Here is a 14,549-nt window from a genome sequence, read left to right on the forward strand (position 1 = left end):
TTTAATTTATTCCTTTGCAACTGCAGAGAGAGGAAGGAGATCTCAGTCAGCCGCTGGGGCATTGAGACGTTTCAGTCAGTCTTGCTGTTTGAACGCAGAAGCATTTTATTTTCAATTTCTTTTTCCCCTTGTAGAGAATTCGCGGCTAATTATTATGATCATTTGCCCACTCCTTTCCACTTCAATCCTGGACTCCCCGCTTTGTAGCCAGAGCTTAGGCCGGAGCTTAGAAACGGTGGTTGTGTGGGAGTGAAGGAGGATGGAATTGAATTGAGGGAGGGGGTAAAATGGCTGAGGTTAGGAATGTTTTTAGGGAAAGGGGAATTTGCATTAAAATACAGAGAAATTATCAGAGCCCAGAAAGGAAATGTTGATTGCCACTGAGAAAAGATGTCAATGCAAATCAGTAGACTACAGCAAGAGAATTGTATTTTCATATTTTCTTTGTGCCCCACTTCGTCTGATTTTTAATAATATAGTAGCAATGATAAAACATTTTGGTATTTCTCTGAACATCACTAGCCAAATGTTTAGCAGGGAGCCTGATGTTAACCGTATTTCATACATTAGGATATAATTCTTGTTAATTAGCAATAATTTATGTTAAGAGCATAGAAAATGTTGAGGTTATAGGTTTTATATCTGTACATTTGATCATCTTGTTATTTTCAAGAACTTTGCCTCCTATAAAATTAATTAGGTGAAATGTGGAGGTGTAATCAGCAACCTCTGAATTACCACTTCATTTCCTGGTTTTGATTGTAAATCAGTTTAGTCACTACATTTAGAAGACTTTAACCAAGTCTGTTTCGTACCACATTACCTTTAACTGTTTGATAACTAAGGGAATATCTCCTTTTGCTCCCAAATAATATTTCCATTTTCAGAAATGTGTCAGGGCTTGGGAATAAAGAACAAATCTTAACGGTGGAGTTTAAAAACATGTTTTTGTGCAAAGGTTCTATGTACTCTACTAACTTTAATAAAATGAAGTATTTTTTCCTGAGTCTTCAATCTGTAAACCTCAGAACTTGTAGTTAATGCTGAACAACAACAACAAAAGCCACATTTGTTAATGTGTACTTAAAATCCTTAATTCACATAGGAGGGATCTTGGAGAATGACTTCCTTATTCAGTTCCTCACTTGGTCACAACGAAAGCAAATAGGAAAAAAATGATATAGAAGCACAATGCAAAAGCTTTCTGTTTGTCTCCTTTTATTTGAAAAGTATGCATGTGTATTTATCTTTTGGTCCGTATGTTGGGCACAGAAATATAAGTGCTTACTTTGCTGTCTTTATTAGTAGGAATATAACCTTCATATTCCTGTGGTGACCTTATGTTAAATTAGGAGGAGTACCAGAGGCTAGAAATTATGACATGTCCTACTTGAGCACAGGTGCACCTAGGCAGGGCTCTCTCAATATTATTTCACCCAGCACATCTGGGAGTTACTCCAGATCTTCCCCCTCAATATTCAGTCTGGATAGGGTTGAAATAAATTTAACCTGAGTTCACTGGATTTTTGCACTTTATCAAAATCTGTTCCAATATTCTACACTCAAATTAAAATCTATTTTTTGATTCTCTGTGGCTTTAAGTTCATTAAATGTGAAATTGGCAGCTTGCTAAAGAAGGTCAGACTGATTAACTGTTTAAGACTTGTACATTTTCTGCTTCAGTTTTATTAACTGGCAGCATCCTGGATATGTTTCATATTTTGTAATTTTGTGTGTGTGTGATAGAGTAAGCATAAGGTTTCAGGAGCAGAGACTTACCAACTCTCGTTTCCCCTTTGGAAGTTTAAAAAATGATAGAAGCTGTTCAAATAGATGCTGGAGTTTTTTGGTGCACGGTTAAAAAAAAAAAAAGGAAACAGGAATGAAAGACATATCTACCTTGTTATACCATCCGCTGGTGATTATGTGTGCAGAAATAGTCCCATAATGAAGCGTTCTGGAGCTCATTCAGAAAATTAGACAACTTTGACAACATTAGGCAAAGTATTTCAAGTCTAAAGAAAGGACTTCTCAGCTTTGATCTGAAATGTGGCGTTTGCTTGACCATTCTGATTTTTACGTGATGGGGGCCACCAACTGCAAACATGTTTAGAATATTTTAGACATTCCTTTCTTCAGAATGAAAAAATGACTAATTGGCTTATTTTCTTAAGTACTCAAAAGTATCCCATTTAGCTAATGTGTCTGAGAAGAATTGCCAGTGAATTTGGTATTTCTTTGATTTTGTGGCACTGCTGAGAGCGAGATCAGAAAGGTTTTTGGCACTGTGAATTATGCTGCGTTATGATTATTATTTAGATCTGTTTCACAGGTGAATGCAGTCTTTTTCTTATTACGGCAGTGTAAATGTGGCACATTTTCTGTGTGATGTAGTAGCTTTCTGATTTATGAAGCCATGTCTGTATATTTAGAGTATATATGTTCACACACAAAGGCTGTGTGTGTGTGTGTGTGTGTGTGTTTATTCACCTCTCCTTTTATTCTTGGGCACAATAGACAACTTACTCTATACGAAAAAGAAACAAATTTGTTTTCAATCCATGTTTTTACCAGTTTTTTTGGGGGGGTAGTTATTATTTAAGCTTACTTTATGTTTCTGCATTAACTATTTATTTAACAGTCACATTCTTTCTAAACTTACAAACCAGACACATTTGGGGTGTGTGTGTGTGTGTGTGTGTGTGTGTGTGTGTGTGTGTGTGTGTATGTATGTGTGTTTTCTCTGGAAGTATGCAAGTCAGGCAGTTTTCTTTAAATATATGATGATTTGCCTCATTGATAAATTTGCTTTCTTGTTGACAGTTTTCACATCCGTGTACATTTTAGACGCTCACGTTTTTCTGGGCATTAAATGGAGGAGGCTAGAAACCCTTTACATAATGTGCTGGGATGGGATGGGGTTGAGAATGTATTTCCCCGTATTCTCTCCTTTCTGGCACTCTAATAATTGTGCTTTTGTTTCTTCAACCACAGCCGAACCTCTTGAAGCCATTCTTACAGATGATGAACCAGACCACGGCCCTTTGGGAGCTCCAGAAGGGGACCATGACCTCCTCACGTGTGGGCAGTGCCAGATGAACTTCCCATTGGGGGACATTCTTATTTTTATCGAGCACAAACGGAAACAATGCAATGGCAGCCTCTGCTTAGAAAAAGCTGTGGATAAGCCACCTTCCCCTTCACCAATCGAGATGAAAAAAGCATCCAATCCCGTGGAGGTTGGCATCCAGGTCACGCCAGAGGATGACGATTGTTTATCAACGTCATCTAGAGGAATTTGCCCCAAACAGGAACACATAGCAGGTAAATGAGAAGCAAGGAGAAAAGCTGTTTGCATGTTTTCTTTTCATTTTCAGAGGCGCTGTAGCCAAGCACTAAGGAGTGGTGAAGTGCTTTCTGTATTTCTCCATGTGACTGTCCATGACAGCCCTGTAATGTTAAAATAAGCATTCCTATTGCTTATGTCCAGAACACATAAAAATAAATATTTTCCACTTCACCGAGTCAGATGTAGGCAGAATAGGTTACACACACCTGATACCCTCTCTCTGGATCTGCTGATTCTGAATTTCTTTCCTTTTCTCTCCCCTTCTCATTTTTAAGTGTTGAACCTTACTACACCTAGCCCAGTTTCCAAGGTCCATTTCCAGCCTTGGTGACAAGTCAGAGGCAAAGTGGCTGTATAGGCATTTGTAGTTCGGCCAGTGACCTGTTTGAATCAGAATACCTGATCAGACCTCCCTAGGGGTGCAGTTTGTTCTCGATGCTTCCATGAAGTTGGGTGGGCTGGAAGGGCATTTTGGAGGGGCTGGAAAGAGTTAACTGAGTTTCAGGGCTAGCCTTGGATCCATATTGGCTGTCAGCCCGTATGGGGCTGTAATTAAACACAGCCCCGTGGTGGGATGACACCGTGACCTTGACTTTAAGATGCCATTTTCGACTGGCCAGGCCAGAGTAGAGAGGGCAGTTGCTGAAGCGCACAGACATGCTTACTCGAAAAGTTTAAGGGCATGTTGGAAATTTCAAAAGGTTGGTTTGACAGGAATGGCTGCTCCCTGCAGCCTGCCTCCTCAGCTAAATGATAAATGCTTCTCTGTGCTCTCTCTTGCCTCTGATGTGGTTTTGACAGATGTATCTTGATTTTGTTTGTGGTTTACACAACCACATGTCACCCTTACAAATGTCCAGTGCAGACTTCCACTGTTTCTGCTATAACATAATGTAAAAATTCTCTTGGAAAAATATATACACACATTGAACAGCTCTGCTTCCTTTGGTTAATTTTAGCAGAAAGGTAGCTAGGGGTGTGGGTTTCTCAACAGCTCAAGGGAAAAGGAATTAATGACTAACAGAGGGACTTAAATCCCCACTCTAAGTGATAAACAACACTATACAGTGACCCTTAAAACATTTTTAAAAATGAAACAATGGTGATTTAATGTACAAGATGAAGTGAATGCAGGTTCTGTGGTCACAAAACCGGCATGCCTGTCGGTTGGTCACTCCCCATTTCCCCTGCTGCTGCCCCCAGAAGGCAGAGGGTTTGTTCAGTTTTAGGAAGGGTAGTGCATAGAGTCAATCGATTCATTGGAACTTGTCCCTTCAACCTAGTTTGACCACAGAGTTGAACTGTAGTGGGTCAGTAGTCCAGAGGGGATTAAATGTCGTATTATTTCTCCTCCCCCGCTCTGGAATTTGATCATTAAAATCAAACGTGGCATTTTTTTTCTCTCTCTCTCTCTCTTTTTTTTTAATGCTGCCTGCAACAATACTCAAGATACTTTTCCTTTAGTGAAATGAGAAATCTGCTGCCAGGGAAGGTGCATTCACAAAATATTTTTCTCGAATCCACCACATGTAGCTTATATGACATGCAGGTTAAGATTTTATCCACCCCTCCCTGCCCCCCAGCAGGATATGGCAATGACCATTTCCATGTGCTGTCTTGTGACTGGAAGGAAAATGAACAGAAGTGTAATGAACATGATTAATGAAGCAAGAGCAAGCGGAAGGGGATTTGTCGTCTTAGGAGATCCAAAGCCTTTCTAAATCACCAAATATGGAGTAACACTTGCGTGATGTAACATCGTATTTACATATCGAGCTGCTCGTTTAAAAGACAAAACACAGTGTCTGTCAAGCAAGAATTAAAACCACACTTCTTACTGAGGTCCCAAATAGGTTATTCAGTCTCAGATTAACCAGCTTGAAAATTCTGTGCCTCTGTACTTAGAGGAGAAATCTAAAAGCTGGGGGGAAGGCTCTATAGTGAAGGCTTTTCACTGTCACAGTTGTAAATCTAGGTAGGGAAGAAGAAGAGATATTTTCCTTAACTCTCTGGTTGTCATAAAGGTTCTTTTTTTTTAAGGACTAGTGCAGTAAGAGAGCTCAAAGAAACCCCCCAAAAAGCACATGTAAAACATGTTTTATAGGGGGCTAATGCTAAGTAATTACACTGAGATGAAGAGCTACTTAAGCTATCTAAGATAGTCAATGGGTGCACCAGTGCTGCGACCCAGGTGAGGTAAACCTTTCATTCACGAATAATTACAAAGTCTTGATTCCTTTCATTGTGTTTAATCACCTGTTCCCACCCTGGAATTGGCTGAGCATAAATAGCGTGGTCACATCGCAAAGCGAGATGTCAGTAACTAGAGTCACGACTTTTCATAATTCACGGTAATGAATTAAGGAGTTTCCTATGGTGAAATTAACGTTCTGCCATCGCACATAAATTAAGATGCCCTGGCCCTTAGGTGCCTCTGAAGCGAAGTTCTGGAAGACGGCTGTGTATTCCCAGCCCATTTCTCTAGAGCACGTCTTCACAACTCCCAAGTCTGCTTTTCTTTTTACGGTGAGGAAGGAAACAATAAGAGTAATCATTCAGTAGATATTTGAATTGTGTCACAAGAAGAAAGGAGGAGCAATGCTCTGTATTAGGAAAGAGATATATTGATGAATCTCTAGAAGAATATGTTTGGCAACCATATAAGACGTAGTTATTTAAATACGCTGTGTAGGAAAGGCCTTATTAAAGTGATGTAAGTTGGATGTGAGCTTACTGTGTGCTCTATGCTGTTTTATAGGCAGGAAGCTGGAATCAGTGACAGATCTTCTTCCTGAGATAAATAAAGCTTAGAATTTGGGGCTTTCACATAGGAGATTGAGTGTCCTTTAAAACTTCAGTAAGATGGTGTGGGTTTTGGCTGTACATAGGCCTCTCAAAGCCGAGTATTCTTTAGAAAGGATGATTTTTACCTGGTTGAATACACACGTATATGTTGATCAGGTTTTTTTTTTTTTTTTCATTTCATTCAAAATATTGTGTGATTGTGATCCACTGAGACCACTAAAGTAGTACTAATTTAACTGGAAATGGGCAGGTTATATTGTGCAGGGCCCAGTTCATCAATGTTACGTGTCAGATATCCACCATCAGATATCAGCAGCCTTTGACTGGCAGTCAGGGCCTTTAATTAGGGTTTTGTTTTGTTTTCTAGACTCCTATTTTATGAGGGGGAAATATTCATTGAAGATTAGTGACTGTGGAGCTGCTGTTCACTTATAGAAAAGGCCAGAAAATATTATCCCACAGTGTCAGCTTTGAGGTTTTGGCTATTGCACATAGAAATCTTTAAATTAGGGTTGGGCTGTCATAAAGTTAGCTTTTTGAGAGAATGGGAGAAAATATGATTAGTCCTGTAAAGTGTAGTGAAGTCTCTTGCTATTGATATATAACATTTTTTCTCTTTAAAATCATGAACATAGACATTGATATCAGGCCATTGAAAAATTATTTGCCTAGACAATACACCTCATACCCAGATAATAATATGTAAGACAGAAGCTCTGTGAGAGGAGAAATACTAATTCAATCCAGAAATATATAAGCATGTTACTTAAAGGTAAATCATGTATAACATACTCATGCTTTTTAGAATTCAGAAACTCAACTTGCCTTTTCTTTTTGTACCCGTTTGAATTCTTTCTTATCTCAGACTGAACTGGAAGATGTACTTTATGGTATAATTGTAAATGAGACTATAAATTATAGTATCCTATTATAACCTCTTATTTTTCATTTCTCTTTATTTGTGTGATTCTGAATAAAAACCACTGACTTCTGAAGTGAATTTTTAGCATGGCAGCTAAAACAAACAAACAAACAAACAAAACCCCAGTTTACTGGTGAACATTTTATTTAACCTTCACATCTGGAGACTAAAGAATATTGTTTCCTAATAAATACCTAGGATTTTCACTGGGAGCCTGTGTTTGTGGGACCATTACCCAAAGGCTCATGTTCATGAGACTGGGAGTCCTATATACAAGATGTATTTGTAAATAAGACAGAGAAAGGTTGTGAACTGGCAGCTTGGATGTTTTGTCAAAGTACAATGTGAGAGAAACTCTTTCTAAGACAAATTGTAAATAGAACTGTCACAGCGATTGCATGATTGAGCCGCAGAAGTGTCTTACAATTGTTGGCATTGTCAGAGGACTTTTGAAAGCTTAATTAAACACAGTGGCCCGCATGGCTGCTAAATTTACTTCGGCAAGCCAAAAAGAAAAAAAAAATCTACAATGTGGAAGATCCCAAAGATCCCCAAGTTCTTCCGACGTTACCCTTTCCGTGACACAGAAAAGATGCATTGTGCATTTTCCTAGTTGTCTTTTATAAATAGTTTTGAGAATAGGGCCACGTGATATGAAGATCATCCTGTGTGTGATGTGGAGATTGTGTTAGTTTTTCTGTCTCCTGCTGTTACAGACAGTTAATGTAAAAGTGGCCTTCTATTGGAAACACAAATATGTATTCACTTCAAGAACAGGAGCAGAGGGGGAAAGTTTCCCTCCCATTCTCTGTGTTTATTCTATGAAAGCTTAAAAAACAGTGCTGTAATTTCTCAAATCACCCAGTTCCTCGTTGTATTGCAAGTGGTGCCTTTTACTTTCAAAGGATCTGAAATCTGTTTTGCACACCTTTCTCCTGGTGAATGTGGCATTTAATTGTGGAGCTGCCCATGGGCTGGAAAATGCAAGTGAGTATAGACACGTGCAGGCAGCGTCAGGACAGCAAACTTTAAGCTCAGGGTAGAGGTGAACGGGATGCATATTAATGGCACATTTTAGAATCCTGGAAAATCATTATTGTCACGCTGCAGCCTTAGTGCAGTTTGGCTAATGTGTGTGTGGGGGTACTAAATTGAAGTATATAACAAACGTGCAAATCCTAGGGAAGCATTTTTCAGAATTTTGTGATTTCTTAGTGAAAGTATTTCAAGTAGGAGAATAGGTGAATGGTGGCCTTGTACACTAGTCAGTGAAAAAAAGCAGAAAGTTCGGCTTTCGTTTGGGGGGAAAATATGAAATGTTAACTGAAGTAACACAGCTAGGGAGATGCACCGAGATTGCGTCACTTGATGTTAATTTAATCTACGCCGGTTGCTCTGTTCACACCCTTATTGCACAAAGAAATCATTTGACAAAATTCACCCGAAGCCCAAGTCTGTTTTTACATATACAGTAGTACCAGCTTTGTGCAATAAAAGTCACTTAGCATCAAACTGGACCCAGCCTGGCACCTTGCCACTTTTTTAGCAAGAGATTTAATCACCAAGGATCTTTCGTACCTTTCTGCTTGTTCAGATTTCATTTGGGTCATGGTTATGTCAGCATTGTTGTTCTTACAAGGATTAAAAAAAAAATGATTTAAACTTAGGGCCCATTTTTAACACTATCTCAGATCGAACAGGTTTTAATTTTATGTGTCAATTTGGAGGATATTAATAAAGTTCATAAAATATATTCAGACTATATAATTTAATGGATAATGACTAGTATTTTTATCTATAATACCAATAGAAAATTGGCATCGTATCCCTCCCTCCTCTGTTCTGTCCTCCTACCCAGGTAAATAAGCATCCTTAACCTGCTTCTCCCCTTTACTCCCAGGGGTTAGAGCTCTGGCCAATATCAGTAAATTTACCTTTGTAATTTGCCATGTAGTTTTTACAACAATGACCTAATTAATTTGAGCACGAACCATATTATTGCTAGTAGAGTCATTTTCTGTCACAAACTTAATTTCTAGGAAATGTAACCTGACGAATAAGAATGCTTGAGCTCTCCACATGTGCTCCTAAAGACCAAAGGCAGATTTAAGATAATTATTTAAAAAATGCCAACATTATTAAAGCTAGTATGCTTGATGCCAAACTCAATTTGAAGCCAGTAAACATCAGACTGTATTTCTAATCAGTTTTAGAATGTAACGTATTCCATATTGGGTTCACTGGAATTTGTCTCTCTGCTTTTTACTGGCCAGCTGCACTCCCTATGCATTTTTAAAACATTTCAGCAAAGGCTTTTGCTGTTCTTAGCAGGGTTAGTAACTTAGGGTCTATTTCTGAGCTCATTCGTCATTCTGCGATGGCATTGAGTTAGGTTGGCAAGGGAAGGATTTGAGGCATGGGGGGTGGTGAGGTCACTTGTGACCCCAGCAGGGAATAGGTGAGCTTCATTTGCCTTTACAATAGGCGCACAGCTACTGCACCTTGGAAGATCTCTCAGGTGCCGCTCAGATGGGCGCATGTAAATGCCCTGTCAGATGCGGAGCTGGAATATTAATGCTTCTTCCACCAGCGCACCATAATAAAGCTGTACACAGCCAGCTTAGTATGCAGCTAGTCTGGAGAATTGTGTAAACTTAGATAGCCCAGTGTGAAAGACAGCAATGTAAAAATGCTGGATATGCCACAGTTTCCATTCTTGTTCTCCTTTGATCTATAGCAAAATGAAAACATCATCCTTTCCTCCTCTTGGAGTTGCCTCCCCGACTCTGCCACCTCCCAATCCCCCACCCGAATTTTTTTGCATGTTCTGGTATGGAGAAATGCGACATAATTTGTTTCATATGGTTAATTACAGGCATTTGAATATTTAAAATTTTAAATAGCCACAGTTCCAGGTTTTCCTGTTAAAAGTATGTGATTTGAACAAAGGGAGTACAGTGTAAATATTTGTGGTGATTTGCAACACCCCTCTTTCCCCATTAAACACACACACGCACGCACACGCGCACACACAGACGTTCAGTTTAAATCTAGCGCTGACTTAAAGGACTTCTGTACCTTCATTTGTACTTTTTTTTTTTTTAACCAACTCTCAACTGGAACTCCATTAAAATATTTTACCGTTATTTTTGAGTCCACTGTTGCTTGAGGTTTTAAAGAGGATTTTTATAATGTGTTCATTTAAGAGTATCAACAGCTGTCAGAACCAGTTGTGGTAAACCCACAAAACATACAAAGAAAAATACACACGTTTCCTGAAACAAAACACTCGGAAAAATAAGCTGCCAAGAACTGGCGAATGAGAAGTTTGCAGACAGGGCACCGGAGCGTTTCACCTCTCGGTTCACCCTGGAGACTGATGTGATCGGATCTGATGCAATGCCGCTGGAAGTCTTACCTGCACAGGTTGCTGCTCTGAGCTAGCACCCTGCACAGGGGCTAGGCCAGGCCACAGCTTGCTCCCACTCTGCCCTCCTTTTTTCTTTTTGATCTCTTTAGATAGATAAAATACCAAGTTCTTGGTGTGCTAAACAGCAAATTATACCCACTGAAGGTGAGATGATTAGGTTTAAACTTCCTCTAAAAGAGGCGAGAAGATGCCGTGCACACACTTTTCCAGATAGGGTTGTCAGCCTGTTATTCAGAATTTAATCGGCCCCGCCAGGGAATTCCCAGTGGGGACCTGGAGCAGGCATGTTGGTGAAGGGGATACCTGGGGACCTGTGGTCACTCACAATGAGTTTCTGTTTGTATCTTTGCTGTTGTTAGCATTGGCAACGAACAATTACACCTACAATTTGATTTTAGTTTTAGATAGAGGTGAGTCCACTGATTAAAAACTACCATTAAAATGAAGAATGGAATTATTGTGAAACCTGCAAAGGTGCTTTCAAAAAGAACACAGGTGCTGTGGTGTCCCCACTTCCTCCACTTTCTATTTTATTTTGGAACTTTCTAAAAAACACAGGGAAGCCTTTTGCTAAGCATCGGGGCATTTACATTTATATTCATCAGTTCATCTTCTTGATATGTAATGATGCATAAAAAGCTGCAGAAAAAAAATCACATCTGTCAATTTTTTAGGGAAATAAGGTGTAGCTTGGATTCTTACCTTAACTGGAGCACAGGGTACTACAGGCCACGTCTGCTTTTTAGGTTTTAAATATGGAGTTTCTCTTTGGGTCAAAAAACAAAAATATCTGAAGCATTTCCTTTTACCGACTCAGGGGATACCATGATTTCGTGATTTATTTACATTTCGGGGCAGCTTACAATGAGCCATTTACTGCTCATTTTAGCCCCCTCTCCCAAGTCTTTGAGTTCATAGTTAAAACAATGCATTAACCAATGTTAAATTTTAAATTTCATGAGTTTCTCTCTCCTACTCCATCCCATTCTAAGATTAAAAAAAATTATTCTTTTACATTTAAAAGTGAACACTGGCTACTGAAGAACGATTTAAAGGCTGAGAAAATTTTTAATAATAAATCGTAACCTTCTCACGTTATGTTTTTGTTATGTTAAGGGGAAAAAATCAATAAGGAAAAATTTAATTCTGATAAAGATACTCTTGGATCTTTGAAAACAACTGCTGTCCTTTTAACTAAAACATTTGAGCAGCTTCAAAGACTACGTATTTCTTCTGATCTTTTAGAGCTGTGTGACTGGTAGCAAGAAAGAAAAAAAAATCTTATTCTACATACAAGTGGATTGCTTAACAAGTCTGCACAGACACGTACTTGTTTGTACAATAGAGATAAAAATTCCTGTATAAAAATAATTCAGCTGCTGACAGCAGGCATTGTTGTTGGACCTGTCTTTTGTGCTTGTCCCAGCTCCGGGCCCCCTCCTCCACTATCTGCTTGGGGCAGCTTGCTGCCTGCAGACTCCTGACCAGAAGTTAATTGCTATATATTAAATATATAGGTATTGTATCTAAAGAGGAACGTCTCAAGCCTTCCTATGTGCATTCCGCTCTACTTTCTGATGTGACTGCGGCATTGCCAGCAGAGGGGTGGCAGGCAAACGCTCTAATAGGGAAAATGACTTGAAGGCAGTTAGGGGAAATTTGGCCTTCAAGTCCCATTTGCTCTGCAGTGTAGCATCGGTTTCTAAACTTTTGTTTTTAATCTAATTCTGATTTACTCTGTCACATCCCATATCAACCCTCATTGAACTCTACTCATGTAGAGTAACATTAGTGTCAGATGGAATTGGTCAGGACTGCAGACCTGTGGTTCATACAGATGGTCGTGAATGTGGGTTCTGTGCGGCTTTGCATCCTGTTCTTTCTAACAGACGTTAAAATGTGGCACATTTCTGAGCAGGTCCCATGGGTAAGAGAGTCAAGGAATCGGGGATAGTACCTGAGGTTTTCTCCCTTCCCTCTCCTCTTTCCCACTTCCTTGATATACGTACATTTTGGGTAAGATCAACTCCAGGAAAACATCTGAGGCTGGGGCGGTGGAGAAAGGGGGAGAAGGGTGGCAGAGAGAAGCTACTGGAATATTTTCAGCGGGGGTTCAGACACAGTCACCAAAGCAGAGAGCCCTTTGGGTCCAGCTTTGGAGCAATGCGCACGGGCACGTGGTCCCTTCAAAGCTGTTATTCTCAGTCTGACTTGTCCACCATCTGAGAAAGGGTTTACATATAACCTCCGTGCTTTGACCTGGATTGAGTGTTTGGGATGGCAGTGGGGGAGACTTTCACTGGGAATGCTGTCACTAGAATTTCTTGAATGTCCTGAGGGTAGTAAGGTATGTGTTAGCATTCAAGGTGTGAGTTAGGTTCTTCTCCAGACTGGTAACTGGGAAGCGTGAAAATCCAAATTCCCACGATGCTCTCTAACAACTGGGGTTGGGGGGTGGGGTGGACACCCTAACTTTCTGAATGTCAGCTGATGTCTGTCTGACCTGTTCCTCTTGGGTTAAATGCTGCCAGTGCAGGAGGGGGGAACCCCCAGGAAGACACATACCCAACGACAAGATTTTCACTCCTCAGAAGTAAACCAGATCTCGTTCCTCTGCCTCATACCCTCTCCCTTGCTCTTTTCTCTTTGGAAGCAGAAACTTCTAAAATGAATGCCACTCCAAGCCGATGAAAAAGCTGTTTTTATACCATAGTGGATGTTTACACAGGAGACTGAACTTGAGGGGAAAAAGGCTTTTTGGGAGGGTGGTGGGACTTGCGTTAATCTGTTTTGTTGGAGGACTGTGCAGTATTGCCTAGGAGCAACTCTGGGCTGTTTTTGATAAATTACCATGTTTAGAGATAGGTTTGGCTCTTAAGGGCTTAGTTTTATGAACAAAGTCCGTAACGATGTTTGCAGCCTCTGTTTGTCTCTTAGCCCCTTGGCTTCACTAGAAGCTCAATGTTTAGTTTAAGCTCAGTCTGGAAGATATAACAATTTTGCATTTAAAAAATGAGGAAATCATAGGAAGAAAAACCCTTTGCTTTTTGGATGAATCTTACTGATAATTTGCTAAAGCTCATTTGAATTTTAAGCACTTCTTTAATCTTCAAAGGCTAAATTGCTTTATGAATATGCATGGTGTGGGCAGACTTCAGTTCATTACCTAGTTGTAAATTCTAATGACCATTAGGTCCTTCCAGTAATTGCGAATTGTTTTGCATTTTTGATTGGCCTATTAACATGTACATTCGGTGCACATCAGGCTGGCCTGTCAGCCTGCTGAAGGAGAAAAAAAAGGTGAAAATTGTTTATAGCACCAAGATTCTTAGATTTTCAATCTTGCAAAATTGATGATGTAAAAAAATTAAAGCCGTGTTTTTTCTTCTCAAGATTGAAAGTTCACCAAGAGATTTGACATATTTAATTTACATGATGACTTTGCACTCCTTCATTAATGCAATTTGCATATGAAGCTGTTGTTAATCACTTTTGATCATGTTTTGTGTATTAGCTGCCTCAGTGGCTCTCCTCCTCAGATGCCCCAGTAGAAAGGAGCAAAATGATGCATCTTCTTGCCAAGTTTCCTTTAGTGAATTGAGGAATTAGATGTCTAACCTTGAGTAATTACATATGTTTTATCCGTTTTCTTTTAACGTTAAGTACAGTTTGTGGAAGTGTTGGCTGGAAGTCGTTCTCATTTGGGGAGAAGACTATAAAATTTAGGTGTATGATTGAGGCACATACAGATACGTACAGAAATATGTATGTCCCTGTTCCCTCGTGCAAGTTGTCGGGCAGTTTCACTGTTAGCAGTTTGATGGCGGAGAGACTTGACTATTCCAGTGTATTAAGACATCAGGCTCTTTTGGAAGAGAGACGCCTACAAACTACAGACCTTTCTAACAATGCTTTGGGTCTCTGCTTTGAATAGATGGCTTTTGCACCTCCACGTCTTGGGCCTGGGTTTGGATGACTTCTTTATCTCTTAGCTCAAGTAAGTTTTCCTGGGGCCTTCTGCTCTCAGCTGCTCTCTCTGTGTC

The 14,549-nt window shown here is 39.7% G+C and overlaps 1 protein-coding gene across 6 annotated transcripts in view; it reads left to right on the forward strand.

Annotated features, from left to right (window-relative positions):
* The window catches only part of BCL11A (BCL11 transcription factor A), a 99,615-nt gene that overhangs the window by 4,306 nt on the left and 80,760 nt on the right, over positions 1-14,549 (forward strand). For all 6 annotated transcript variants that reach the window (XM_007464149.1, XM_007464150.1, XM_007464145.1 and 3 more), the window contains one exon: positions 2,995-3,324. In XM_007464149.1, the coding sequence (XP_007464211.1) occupies positions 2,995-3,324 (330 nt within the window). The remainder of the gene's footprint in view (positions 1-2,994; positions 3,325-14,549) is intronic.

This window comes from Lipotes vexillifer, unplaced genomic scaffold (assembly GCF_000442215.2).
Source record: "Lipotes vexillifer unplaced genomic scaffold, Lipotes_vexillifer_v1.1 scaffold311, whole genome shotgun sequence".
NCBI classification, from domain to species: Eukaryota; Metazoa; Chordata; class Mammalia; order Artiodactyla; family Lipotidae; genus Lipotes; species Lipotes vexillifer.